We start from the raw sequence: 13,091 nt of genomic DNA on the forward strand, positions 1-13,091 counted from the left end.
ACTGAAACGTGCAGACTCCACACAGAAAGGCCCTATCTGGGGTTAGTACCGTACCATGGTTCTTCTTGCTGTGAGGTGATGGTGCTATACACTGCATCACTGTGCCATCCTAATATGAAATAATAGGCACTAAAATTAATTACAACAATAATAATAATGGCCATAAGGGGCTAGGGAGTTTGAGAAACCTGTGGAGTGTGGGAACGGGGAAAGCTCAGGTGTAGTCGTCCAACGTAAACAAAGGTCTCATCTTGTCTCGTCTTGCTACTGTGTGTTTGTGTCAGGTCCCCTCCATGAAAAAGAGATTTCCTTCTCAATGGAGCTTCCTGGTGTTGAATAAAAGGATATAAAAGATAATTGCTGGTGGAGAGCAGATACCGTAGGTTTGCGGTTTACGGTCCAGGAGTAACAGTGAAAATTGTAGCCTGACGCCCAACGTGACCGGGCTGTCCTGATTTCAGGGACCCCCCCCCCCCCGCATTTCACCCCCTTTTCACATGAATGAATGCATTTATATAGCACTTTTTCACGCTCAAAGTGCTTTACAGTGATGAGGGAGAACTCTCCTCACCTACCGCCTCCAGTGTGCTGCACCCACCCGGGTGATGCATGGCAGCCAGCTTCTCACCCAAACGCTAATCAGCTGAGGTGGAGAGGGAGAGAACAATTGTCCCATATCTCAGTTGGCTCATATTTAAATGAGTTACCTGACAGTAATTTCCATTATGTATCCTCCAGAGAAAATCCCCCCCCCCCCCCCCCCCCCAAATCCCGGGCTTCATGCCAGAGATGAGAGGAGCCCAACGTGTCACCAGCAGCTTTACGAGAGGTGTCCCAACACCGGATAGTGACAAATGATTTACATTACATCGCATGCATTTAACAGACGCCCTTATCCGGAGCGACTTACACAATTTTCACACCTTTTTAAAAAAATGTTTTTTACATAGTACCAGTTTGCACAGCCGGCTATATACTGAAGCAATGCGGGTTAAGTACTTTGCTCAAAGGTACGATGGCAGTGTCCTACCTGGGAATCAAACACGCAACTCTTAGGTTACAAGTCCAGTTCCCTAACTCTTATACTACACTACCGATTTGACATGGTAAGAATGTCCTTGCCCCAGCAACCATTTTGAAGGGGGATATTAGCTGAATAAAGCACTGGAACACTCATGTGGTGGCACAAATATAACCTAATTTCATAGACTTAAGCAGGGACGCCCTAATTCAGATTTATGGCTCACACCCTTTCGGTAGGCTTTTCCTGGGTAAGCCCCCTTTTTTCCCTGTCCCCTGGGTAGCTGGGCTTATGCATGTTGGTTTTCCCTCTTTCTTGCCCATGTGACACCTTCAAAAAGTACTACCCGGCTTTAGGAAACGGAGAAGTCGTCTGGATTATCACGTTCTGAATACGAAGGGAGAATGATTCAATGTTTTTATTTTATTTTATCTCTTTTAAGTCTGAGCAGGTATTTTCCGTCCCTTAAGACTCGTAAAAACCTGCATTTTTTTCTGTCTCCGTCTCGCTTCAGTGATACGCGCAGCCCGTGGGCGTGAGGGCGTGTGAATTTTAATGCGATGCATCACCCCGTTAATCCCCCCGTCCTGCCTGCCTGCCTGCGCCTCTGAGAGGAACAGCAGGAAGTGAAAGCCGGACGGACAACAATAACAAAAGGACCGCGCGGAACGCAATTATCCAACAATGGAACGCCACGTACCTTTGCCCCCGTTGCCATAGAGACGACGGAGTGGCAGAATTCCATAATTATAGAGCTCTGACTACCAGGTTAATGTCTCTTTCTTTTTTTTCTCCCTATGTTTTTTTTTTTCTTTCCCACACATTCCTTGAAATTTATTTCTATCTCTTTTTTTAATGTTATTTAAGGCAGAAATCCTTTCCCATCTCGTCACCTGCTTGCCAGGCCTGATTACAGTGCTAGTGCCAAATGTAAAACTGACACAGCACACACACAGTGGCTGGGCTATCATAGAAGCCTTCATCTTGATAGTCTTTAGGCAGTATATCTGCTATGCAGTCTGTGAGTTACATTTCGAGCATTAGCATTATGCACGTGAGTGAAAGATGAATTGATGTGCACGATTAACTTAAACTGAGGCGATTTAAGCTGTGATTTAGCGGCTCAATAAAAGTAGTTTTGTTCTTGTTTGTGTAGTTTAGTTTAATGTTCAGTAGTGTAGTTGTCGTTGACAAGTTGTCGACTGAGTCTGAACTTCTTTCTCTTGCAGTCTCTTGTGGGATTATACTACCCCCCCCCCCCCCGCCCCCCCCATGGGGAATTACTGCACTTTGATCCCTGATATTTGCACTTGTGTTTGAACTGAAATTCTCTCTGGATTAGAGTGTATGCTAAATGCCAGTGTGTGTGTGTGTGTGTGTGTGTGTGTTTGTGCATCAGGTATTTGGGAACCTGTGCGTGCGTACGTGAGTGTATTAGTACCAGGTATTGGGAATATTGGTGTGTGTGTGTGTGTGTGTGTGTGTACGTCCATGTGCGTGTGTATGTTACCCCCATACGTGACCCAACATCACAGCTACAAAGCAGTGAGGTATACAGCATTTTTTATTGATGTATATGAGCATATAACTGTACGACAGTGCATGAATAAATAAGGCTTTGTGCCGTTTACGATGACAATTCATCGCTTAAAGCAACCACCAAACTCGGAATGACTGACAACAGAGCACTCGCTGCAGCAGGTAGATGGAGAACTGAGTAAATTGGATTTCTGACCGAACTGACTGACAGTCAACATTACAAATATCGACTAGTGAGTAATCTCTAGTATATCAGATTGTACAGACATACCACAATGTCATTGTTCTGTAACTGGCAAATATTTTGTGATTTTTGTATAACTGAAGTGACTGTAATACTATATACCTGACGGCTTTTTTTTTTTTGAACATGTAATAAATGTAAGAAATATTGCATACATTTGGTAACATTCCATGCGTTTGCTAAATGCGTGAAACCTTTAGCTATTTGTATGAAATATTGATACATATTCTCAAAGAATATTAAATGAATTAAATGAATATTAAATGAATATTAACGAATATTAAATAGCCCGAAATACAGTTTCAAGAGACGAGCCCTTTTGCCTAAGTTTATCAAATTATTTGTGCCAAATACATATCTCACTATGAACTTCAACACCTCTGGTAGAGCCATCATTCACGTTCCCAGATAATTGTGATAGGCTATGGCCGTGACTCAGTGTTGTACTATTTCTGGGCCACATGGTGGCGCTAACCTACCATCAAAAAGTTCATTTTCATTTGTTTCCTTTCTGCATTAAAAAAAATCTATGTTTATGTTACTTTATGAAAATTTTTTTTAACCACAAGGGTGTAAGGGGGGTGGGGGGGGCAGTGTTATATAATGGTTAGGGAACTGAACATGTGACCTGAATGTTGCGGGTTTGATTGGTAGGTAGGACACTGCTGTTGTACACCTGAGCAAGCTGTACAACCCGAATTCCCTCCGCATATATCCAGTTATATGAATGGACGCTACTGAATGCGCGAACGCAAAAAAAAAAGTTAGGCTCGTTACTCTCGTTAAAGCACCTCGTTAAGCACCTGCAATGTAAATAATGATTCAGAAACTGAGACTTGAGGAGCTGGCTGTCCTAATGTGTATTTAGTGATGGTTTTTTTTTTTCTACTGTAATAGACATTCAGGCATCGACAGCAACCGTGGTCCGGGTCCGGTCCGCTCCGGGTCCGGGTCCGGGTCCGGTTCCGGTTCTAAGGCCACGTGCAGCACTTGCATTGGTCGCTGAAGACCGTGCCGGGGCTGCAGTTCTGGACCCAGGTTCTGCCGTGGGCGCACTGGTAGAACGCGTTGCGGTTGGTCTGGACCGGGTACAACCCGTCGGGCTTGCCGGAGCAGAAGCCGCTGCCAGGGGGCGCCGTCGAGGTGGTGGTGGTTGTCGTGGTGGTGGGAGGCGTGGCTTTGGTTGTGGTTGTCGCTCCCGGGGGGAGGGTGGTGGTGGGAGGCAGTGGCGGCAGTTCTAGAAACAAGATGCACGTTACTCTCCTGTCTCTTACTGTTTGCCTGCCCAGGCACAACGGATGAAATTTAGCTTGATGGCTAATTCTGGGACAGACAACTGTCCCTGTCAAATAAATAAAATAAAATATAATAAAATACTCTTCTCTGAGATCTGAAAAACGAGTTTATGAAGTTATGCTTTTCAAGTGAATTGACTCCTCTCACTTTAGTAGATTTTAGGGCTTTATGCCAGAATGTAGCTAATGAAAAGCAGTTAATCATTAAAAATGTGAAATCTCACCGATATTGAGCAGCTTGTGCAGGTGGCCCATGAGAGGGTGTGTCCCCTGCCCGCAGAACTGCCCGGTGAAATCATCCAGGTCCAGAGCCCAGACAAAGGCCCCTCCAAACTTCTTATCTTTCAGGTAGCGCACCTACAGTGAGAGGGGCGGGAGAGAGGAGAAGAAGCAAGGCCATTAGCCCTTTAAGGAGTGAGATCACATGTGTGTGATTAGAATGCCCTTAACTGAACATTCTAATGCTGATGTCACAATCACTACTGGCAGCTGAAAGCAAGAACTCTAGAACACTGACTTTGAACACAAGTGAAAGCAATGGAGTTCTAGAACACTGACTTTGGGGAGGAAAAATGTTCTCGGAACCTACTCTTCAAAGGGGTAAAGGACCTTTAGCCTTTTCAGAGATGGGTTTTTAGCTCTTTAAGGTGTGAGATCGCAAGCATGTGATCAGAATGTTCTTAACCAAACGTTCCCCAGACGAAACGGGCCGCGCGGTACCTTGGTCTCGTAGCTCTCCTGCGTGTCGAAGCCGACCCACTCGTTGGCTTTGGCAGCGTACGGAACCTTCTGGTCCTGAATCCACTGCACGGTGGTTCCTTGGAGGAAGGTGCAAATCTGAGAGCGAGAGAGGGAGAGATGGACGGAGAGCAGGATGAAGAGAGAGAGAGAGAGGGAGGGAAAGAGGTCAATACTGCTGGCGTGTTGTTTCCGTAAATCTGTGTAGGCGTGTGCTCCTGTTCTATGTCCTATTGTCCTTTTTATGTATAGCAGCATTGTATTGTATCCAACTGCTTTGGAAACACAGTTACGATTCGGGGGGTTTTAGTGGGAGGAAGGGGGGGGACGGTGGGGGTCCTGATTTGGTCAGGGGGCAGGGAGGGGGGATCCTGACGGGCGGGACCCTCACCTCGTAGTAGGACCAGAAGCCGGCCTCCCGGGTGTAGGTGCCGGCGGACGCCGGGCCGCTCGCGGAGGCGCCCACGCCGGTGTCCCGGGACGTCAGGCGGAAGGTGCGGCCGTACGTGGCGAATCCCATCCTCAGCTTCTCGACCGGCGCACCCTGGTCCCGCCAGTACGTCATGGCATAGTCCTGAGAGAGAGAGAGAGAGGGGGAGGGAGGGAGGGAGGGAGAGGAGTGAGGGGGAGGAGAAAGGAGGGACAGAGAGGGAGAGGGGGTAAGAGGGTGATGGAGAGGGAGAGAGGGTTAGGGAAAGGGGGCAAGGAGGTGAGGTGGAGAGGGGAGGGGAGAGGAGGGAGAGGGGAGAGGAGAAAGGAGGGACAGAGGGAGAGAGGGTTAGAGGGTGATGGAGAGGGAGAGAGGGTTAGGGAAAGGGGGTAAGGAGGTGAGGTAGAGAGGGTGAGAGAGTGATGGAGAAGGGATGGATGTGGGGGAGAGAGAGAGAGAGAGAGAGAGGGTGGGGGAGAGGAAAGGGGAATTTGGAAGAGAGGGACAAGGGAGGCAGATGGGGAGAAAGGAGAGAGGGTTATGGTGAGGGAGAGAAAGGAAGAAGGGGCAAAAATATTGATTATGACCCTGTCAAGTGCAGTGCAGTGTCATAGCAGAGCATCATACACAGTAGATTGCCTGCAGTGTATGACTAGTGGTAAGTGCACCTGCAGTGAATGACTAGCGGTAAGTGCACCTGCAGTGAATGACTAGCGGTAAGTGCACCTGCAGTGAATGACTAGCGGTAAGTGCACCTGCAGTGAATGACTAGCGGTAAGTGCACCTGCAGTGAATGACTAGCGGTAAGTGCACCTGCAGTGAATGACTAGCGGTAAGTGCACCTGCAGTGCACGGTTAGCGGTACGTGCACCTGCAGTGCATGGTTAGCGGTAAGTGCACCTGCAGTGAATGACTAGCGGTAAGTGCACCTGCAGCGCACGGTTAGCGGTAAGTGCACCTGCAGCGCACGGTTAGCGGTAAGTGCACCAGCAGTGCACGGTTAGCGGTAAGTGCACCTGCAGCGCATGGTTAGCGGTAAGTGCACCTGCAGCGCACGGTTAGCGGTAAGTGCACCTGCAGTGCACGGTTAGCGGTAAGGGCGGTTCAGAGCTGCTTACGGTGTTGAAGTAGATGAGCTCTCCTTGCTCCTGGGCCCCACGGTACAGGGGGCTGTTGTGCCCGGTGAAGCTCTGCCAGGCGCCGTTGAAGTCGTAGGTCATCACGTTGATGAAGTCCAGGTATCTGAAATGGATTCAGCACCTTCAGAACCCCTCAATGTTCCTCAAAAAGTTCACTCCTACGTCTTAAAATGTACCCCTTGTTCCGTACTCATAAATGCTCCGTTTCTAACTCAATGACCTGTAATTGAATCTCTACTAAAACCGAAACATGTACAAGATTATTTCATCTCAATGTACAAAATTAAATTAATCAAATATTGGAATACAAAATAAATATTTAAGTAATAGAAGTGAGAGTATGTTTGTATTTTCTGAAGAACATATTGTCTCTCGTGAAGGAACATTACCATCTTTGTTATCACTTCTTAAACCAACTCTGTTTCCACGCTGTACATGCAAACAGAACTTGTCAGTATCCCTAGAAAAAAAGACTTCCAGGGAAGTGTCTCGAAATTCCCTGACTTAACCTTGCAAGAGGGAAAAAGTGTGTTCGGCAACTACAACAGGACCCCATGTGGAGAACATCTGAAAGAGATGAGTTGGCTTCTCTCAACACCTGCTACAAGCTCACCATTCCAGGAAGTGCCTCACCTGAGTTTCTCTCAACCCGTGTCCCTAACCAACCCCTGAAAGGGGACACCTGACTCCGACCACTCCTGAGTGTGAACTGTCCGTTTCCAGGAAGCATGCACAATGACTTTTTAAAAAATTCGGTATCTTGTAATTCTGCGTCGCAATCTTAGAAGTACTTGAACCTTGCACCTTGTGAAGTAATATCTAATAATGCTCCAGGAAAGAAGTTATCTGTCGGCAGATAACCAGAACTTAATATAGATAAATATTAATTTCTCTGGAATTTTCACAACATGCTCTCTAAGGTTTACGGGCTGGCATGACAGCCTTCCAAAAGTCCGGACTCACTTGGAGATCTCGGCGATTTCGTAACCGGCGTCGATGGTCGCCTTCCCAGCAGCCACTGCGGCGGTGAGCATCAGCCTCGGGCGCCCCGTTGCCGTTCCCTCCGCCTCATAGGCCGCTAACAGCTCCTGCAATTCCACGGATAACCACACGAGGGGGTTAGAGTACACAGATCGGTCAGGGCTGGGCAATTTCAGTCCTGGAGTGCTGGTGTGTTTTCAAGTGTTCCTTTCCACCAGTTACCCTGGCTAAATGAGCTAATTGGCTGTATGCCCCAACACGGGTTCATTCAGGTAGATTGGATCTCAGAGAAACACAAGAACAGTCTTCGGCTGTCATTGATGCGCTTATCAATAAATGTAGTTCAAATGTTAGGTGGCACGATTAAGTAATTAAGGCCAGAGGTTGGCGTGAAAAACAAACTGATACAGCCCTTGTTTTCTCAACTCTGAATTAGTGTCAAGACCCCTGCTCTAGTGTCAGTTTATGCCCATCAAAATCTCAGCCCCAACCATTTACAAAACAGCCTGGACACTGATCTGGGATCAGGTGGATTGGGTCCAATGTTACTGGCCCCACTGAGCCGGGGAGCAGGCGTGACGAAGGCCCTCCGCAGTCTTCCTCACCTTGCACAGCAGCGTGAACCTCTGCTTGTCCTCTGGGGGGCTCCCTCGAGCTCCGGGGTACTCCCAGTCCAGGTCCAGCCCGTCGAAGCCGTGCGTCCGCAGGAACTTGATGGAGGACTGGATGAACGTCTGCCTGTTGGCTGCTGAGGACACCATGATGGTGAACCTGGGGGGCGGGGGGGAGGTAATCAGATGAGGCGTTTCTCCAAAACTGTTTGCTTCAAGACTCTCTAAAGAAGCCCACCCAATAGCTGAGGTTCATACTCAACTATATAAGACCTTCAATTAAGACCCACTCCTAGCTACAGCGCTGTGGCTGACAAAAAACAAATAATGGAAGCATGTCTAAATTCTGATGTCATTGCATTAAACATCAGTTTAAATAAGACATGAAGCTATTCAGAATTTACAGCGTTGAAAATAGCTGCAACCATAGGCGTAATGTACAGGAGGGACATATAATGAAGAAAAGGTGAAAGTTTAGCTTAACAAACATGTGGCAGGTTTAAGATATACAGTAGCCTGTATCTTATTTTATCTGTTATTTTTATCTAATCTAGTCATCTCGCCTCTCAGAGGCTACTGAAATGCAGAATCTACTTCCTTAATAGCAAAATTTTCCTGGGGGAGGAACGGCAAACCCCCATTCACCCCCCACCCACACTCGTGAACCCCCCCCCCTTCAAAATTGAAATTATGCAACTGGCTGCAACTACCACAACATTGACAGGAATGAGTACACAAGAGTCCTCCTTAAATCCCTGGGATCCTTTAGTTCCCTGTATTATTATGAGGTAGTAGTATTATTACCAGTTCTGGAGTCCTGTATGTATATTATAACCCCTGCATTTCCATGTTTGGTTGTGATCAGCGTTATATGATGGCACGGAATGATAGAACTCACTGGCTTGTTCCGAAGTTCCACCCGCCAACGGCCAGGAGTGTCTTTAGGCTGGGGTTTCTGCAGGAAAGGAATGGGGAAGGAAAAGACCGCAGGATAAGGTTTCAAAACTTCAGCAGTTCACACCATGTGCCTGACAGCGTAAAACAGGAGAATGTGAAGATAATTAAGTGGCCAAAGAAGCAATCATACCGCCTCAACTATGGTTCACAGGCAAGCTGTAGACGATGCGTGTGTGTGCACGTGAAAATCTTTTGCACAAACATTCCCCATCAGGGCTTACACCAAAGTTAGTTAAGTGTATCTCAGTCCTGTTTTTATATTACTGAAGCTTTGCACGCACACGCACGCGCACACACACACACACACACACACTCTCTCTTTCTCTCTCTCTTTCAAATTCAGGTTGCGTTATTAGCAAGAAATACATATGTAAATATTGCCATGGCATCTCACTCACTCACTCACTCACTCATTATTTTTCCAAGATTAGTAAAGCCATGCCTCAAATGTCCCCGATGGTTCCAATGAAAAATTTGAACCACAGTTAAAAAAAAAAAAATTTTTTTTAAAAAAAGAAAAATTAAGGAATGCTTCCGACACGCTTCACATACTTGGTCTTCAGGGCGTTGAAGTCCTTGTAGAGGGCCTCGTCGTTCCACTCGTAGGTCACCAGCTCGTTGGCGTAGTTGACGATGGAGAAGGCGTAGATCAGGTGGGTGCACAGGAACGGGTCCACGTTGGCCGGCATGTACTTCCCCGTCCCGGGTCGGTACTGGGACCAGTTGGTGAAGTAGCAGATCATGTCCATGGCGGTGCCTGGACAGGTAGGGCACGCCTGGTCAGTTTACAAGATGCTGGAACAGTCACCTTGTTTCTTTTTACATTGCATCACAGGCATTTAACGGACGCTTTCATCCCCAGTGACTTACACAACTTTTTACCCAGCATTTACACTGCATCCATTTATACAGCTGGACGTATACTGAAGCAATGCAGGTTATGTACCTTGCTCAAGGTTACAACAGCAGTGTCTAACCCGGGTATTGAACCTGTGACTTCTAGGTTACCATACAAGACCATGCAAGTTCCTTACCCATTATATAACACTGCCACCCATTTTATTTATTTTACATAAATAAAATGCAAAAATTAGTAAAAAAAATCATATACTGTAACTCACCCATCTGGCACATCACCAGGCAAAGGCCTGAAAGGAAAAAAAGTCAAGATAATTAGGTCAGCGAAAAAGGAAATGTCACAATAAAGACGCAGATTTTCTGTCTGCGCTGTTGCGGGAGCCCTACCTGCGAGGAGAGTAAGCTTGGTCATGATGAGGTCACCGCTGCTCAGCCACGCGCTCCTGCTTTTGTACCTGACAGAAAGAGGAAACAGAGTCTCAGTGCCCTGACTCGCCCTCCTGCTCCGGCCCCTGGCCGCCTCCTACACTGTCCCTCTTCCCCAATGGCTGGCTAAAGCAAAAAAAAAAACCCCAAAAAAACAAGAACCAAATAAACGCACATGCTCGAGTGGTTAACAGACTGAAAAAAAAAAAAACAGGATCCGATCCCACTGAACACAGAGGGTGCACAGAACAAACGTGCAAAGGCCAACTGGCTTTTGCAACATTTACATTAGAGACTTTCACTTCATCCTAGAGTTACAAAGTTTTTTTTTGTTTGTTTGTTTGTTTGTTTGTTTGTTTCTTTGATCAAACGAAAGAATGCCCATGGTTCTAGAACACTCTCGCGAGCGTTCCAGTCCTTCCCACCCGTCCGATCCTAATCCGCAAACGGATTATCAGTGGAAGACATCGGAGCAGGAGTGTGTTCAAAAACCTCGCCCGAAAATCGGGGGGGAACGCGGTCGTCCTCTTACCCTGGGTCCTTTGGTTTTCTGAGACCACGAACGATGGCTCTGTTCTGCCTTATATAGCGCTGCACTCTGGGTCAACACGGACATGGCTGGTGGGGTGGGGTGGGGGGAGAAAGAAAAAAAAAAAAAAACCTGTGGCCTAATAAACGCTATTATTCTTTGATAAGATAAGAGCAGAACATCAGCGTTATTGTGGTAGATCTTGATTGAGGACGCATGATCTTTGACAGAATGCTTCACCCAGGGGGTTAACAAGCCAACCAGGGAGGAAAACGGGGGGGGGGGGGCAGGATCATTAAACTCCTATTTTGGAAAGCCTCCAGGGGGGCTGTTGCCAGGGAGCAGAGTGTTCTTTTAATACCGAGCGAAGGACACCCGAAATTGACCTTTGATCCGGCAAAAAAAAAAAAAAGGGTTTGATATCTGATGGAAGTTACTACAGGTAACTGCCAACAAAAGAATTTAAGTGGAAAGGGATGAGTAAATGAAGCATATTAAGTCTATTGAACGCAGGGGGCTTCCACACAGGGTATATAACAAGCAGTTAACCAGCCCAGCACACTTACAGCTGGGTCCTTTTTTTGGAGATCTACCATGCCTGGAGGAAGTGACTTGGTGGTCATGGCATGCTTGGTAGGCGCTTCGGTGGCTTAAGACCGCTGAGCCAGCTGATTTTTCGTGGGAAGAGGCAGCTGGGGTGATGTTGGCACGGAAAAATCTGATTGATTGAGTCGCCAGGCAAAGCGGGTGAATCAGCTGACTGTAAATGTAAATCTGGAGCGTGAGCTGGTCGTTTTTGCCAACTTTAGAGGGACACCTCTCCTTTATTTTGAACAGTAACCTGTGTCATTTTCACCTTTATAAAGGCCTGTTTTTACACCTGACCTGGAAGCTCAGGATAAAAAGGCAGAGTACATCGCTTGCCATTTCACGGACCGGGTATTAATGGCAGTTCTGGGGTGGAATGGGGAAGACGTTTTTCAGTACAAATGTTGCCTTTCGATGTCATAACCATGGACAGCACCGGTTACAGCCAATGCTTTGAAGTCACAGGTCACGGTCACAAGCATACACGGTTGTGGTTTTGGATGCACATCAACCCGTTCAGCTGATGAAATTACTGCTGGCACCCCCCCCCTCACCCACCATCCCCCAACCCCCATCATCCCCTTCTGTCACGTATACAATGAACTATCAAGTTCATCACGCTGCAATACAAGTAGAGGGGAAGAATGTGATTTATATTCAGTAGTTTTTCCTGGAAAGTTTCACATTACTAAAAAAAAATAACTTTCCCAATTCCATGAATGAAATAAAGCATTATAACACTTCCTTGATAAAATAAAGAACAAAAAATGCTGTGAAGACTAAATATGTTTGAGCTTTATGAGATACTTCAGCTTGCCAGGTTAAAATTATTGTGGTTATGTTCAGTTTAATTTGTTCAAAATCAAAACACGACTTGCAAGAAAACATTGGTAGGTAGCTAACAAGCAAAGTGAGCCTTGCAATCAAGGTTATTCGATGCTTACAATCCTACTCAAGTTATCTAGAAAGCAGTGGGAAAAAAACAAGCATGTTCTAATGAAAAACGTTTCAGAATCAGCATCTAAATGTTATAATGCATGTATTACTTTCTAGCCAGCTTGCCAGGTTAAAATTAACTGCAATTCCTTATGACAATGAATTATTTTCCACCACGTAAGTAATTCACTTAATGTAAACCTAGCGTTGATACACACTCCTCTCTTGAGCATCTAGCAGCGATTATACTCTAAATATCGAGATTCTAAGTAACTGGAGATAAAACTTTTTTTTTTTTTCTCCACGTAGATCATAAACCCTTGAATATAAAAACGACTCATTGAAATCGGTTGAGAAATGTAAACGTTATAGTGCTTTTTATCCAGAAAAACCGCAGCTCCCCCGTACGCTTATTTTTGTTTACAGCCCAGTTTTGCCTGGACCAACATGGCGGCGACGTTGACGTACGATCCAGTGGCCAACGCGGCGTCTATGTATATTTGGCTATGGGTACTGCTTTAGCTGCTTTAGAATGTCATTGCATCGTTTTTGCAGCCCGGATCAAAATCGGCGTGACAGTACCAAATGAGATATTTGGTTAGTGTTACAGAGTTTAACTATTTTTTTTCTTTTTCACAAGGTAATGGCCCCAGACCCCCCTACAAAAATTGGAAGCTGTAATTGTATTCCTTTTGACCCCGCCCCCCACCCCTCCCTTCTCAAAATTAAACTATGCCCTTGTTTACATACCTTACTTAGGAAAAGCAACATTTTTGTTGTTGCCCACCCAAATAATCCA

The 13,091-nt window shown here is 46.2% G+C and overlaps 1 protein-coding gene across 1 annotated transcript; it reads right to left on the reverse strand.

Annotated features, from left to right (window-relative positions):
• Positions 1 to 2,567: 2,567 nt before the first annotated feature.
• Positions 2,568 to 10,792, reverse strand: LOC135235226 (acidic mammalian chitinase-like). Its single transcript, XM_064300511.1, has 12 exons — positions 10,772 to 10,792; positions 10,201 to 10,268; positions 10,077 to 10,103; positions 9,508 to 9,712; positions 8,897 to 8,953; positions 7,993 to 8,158; positions 7,370 to 7,494; positions 6,386 to 6,509; positions 5,229 to 5,411; positions 4,820 to 4,936; positions 4,324 to 4,456; positions 2,568 to 4,041 (listed from the first exon to the last, which is right to left on the reverse strand). The coding sequence occupies exons 2-12, from the start codon at positions 10,223 to 10,225 to the stop codon at positions 3,776 to 3,778; spliced, it is 1,428 nt and encodes a 475-aa protein (XP_064156581.1). The 5' UTR covers positions 10,226 to 10,268; positions 10,772 to 10,792; the 3' UTR covers positions 2,568 to 3,775.
• Between the last annotated feature and the right edge of the window lie 2,299 nt (positions 10,793 to 13,091).

The sequence above is a fragment of the Anguilla rostrata genome, chromosome 11, assembly GCF_018555375.3.
Source record: "Anguilla rostrata isolate EN2019 chromosome 11, ASM1855537v3, whole genome shotgun sequence".
Lineage (NCBI taxonomy): Eukaryota > Metazoa > Chordata > Actinopteri > Anguilliformes > Anguillidae > Anguilla > Anguilla rostrata.

Excerpts from the sequence above, each read along its gene's own strand:
- LOC135235226 (XM_064300511.1), bottom strand. The coding sequence starts at position 10,225 with ATGACCAAGCTTACTCTCCTCGCAG. Across the intron at positions 7,495-7,992 it reads GGTTCACGCTGCTGTGCAAG|GAGCTGTTAGCGGCCTATGA; the intron begins GTGAGGAAGACT and ends GTGGAATTGCAG. Across the intron at positions 6,510-7,369 it reads GAAATCGCCGAGATCTCCAA|ATACCTGGACTTCATCAACG; the intron begins GTGAGTCCGGAC and ends AATCCATTTCAG.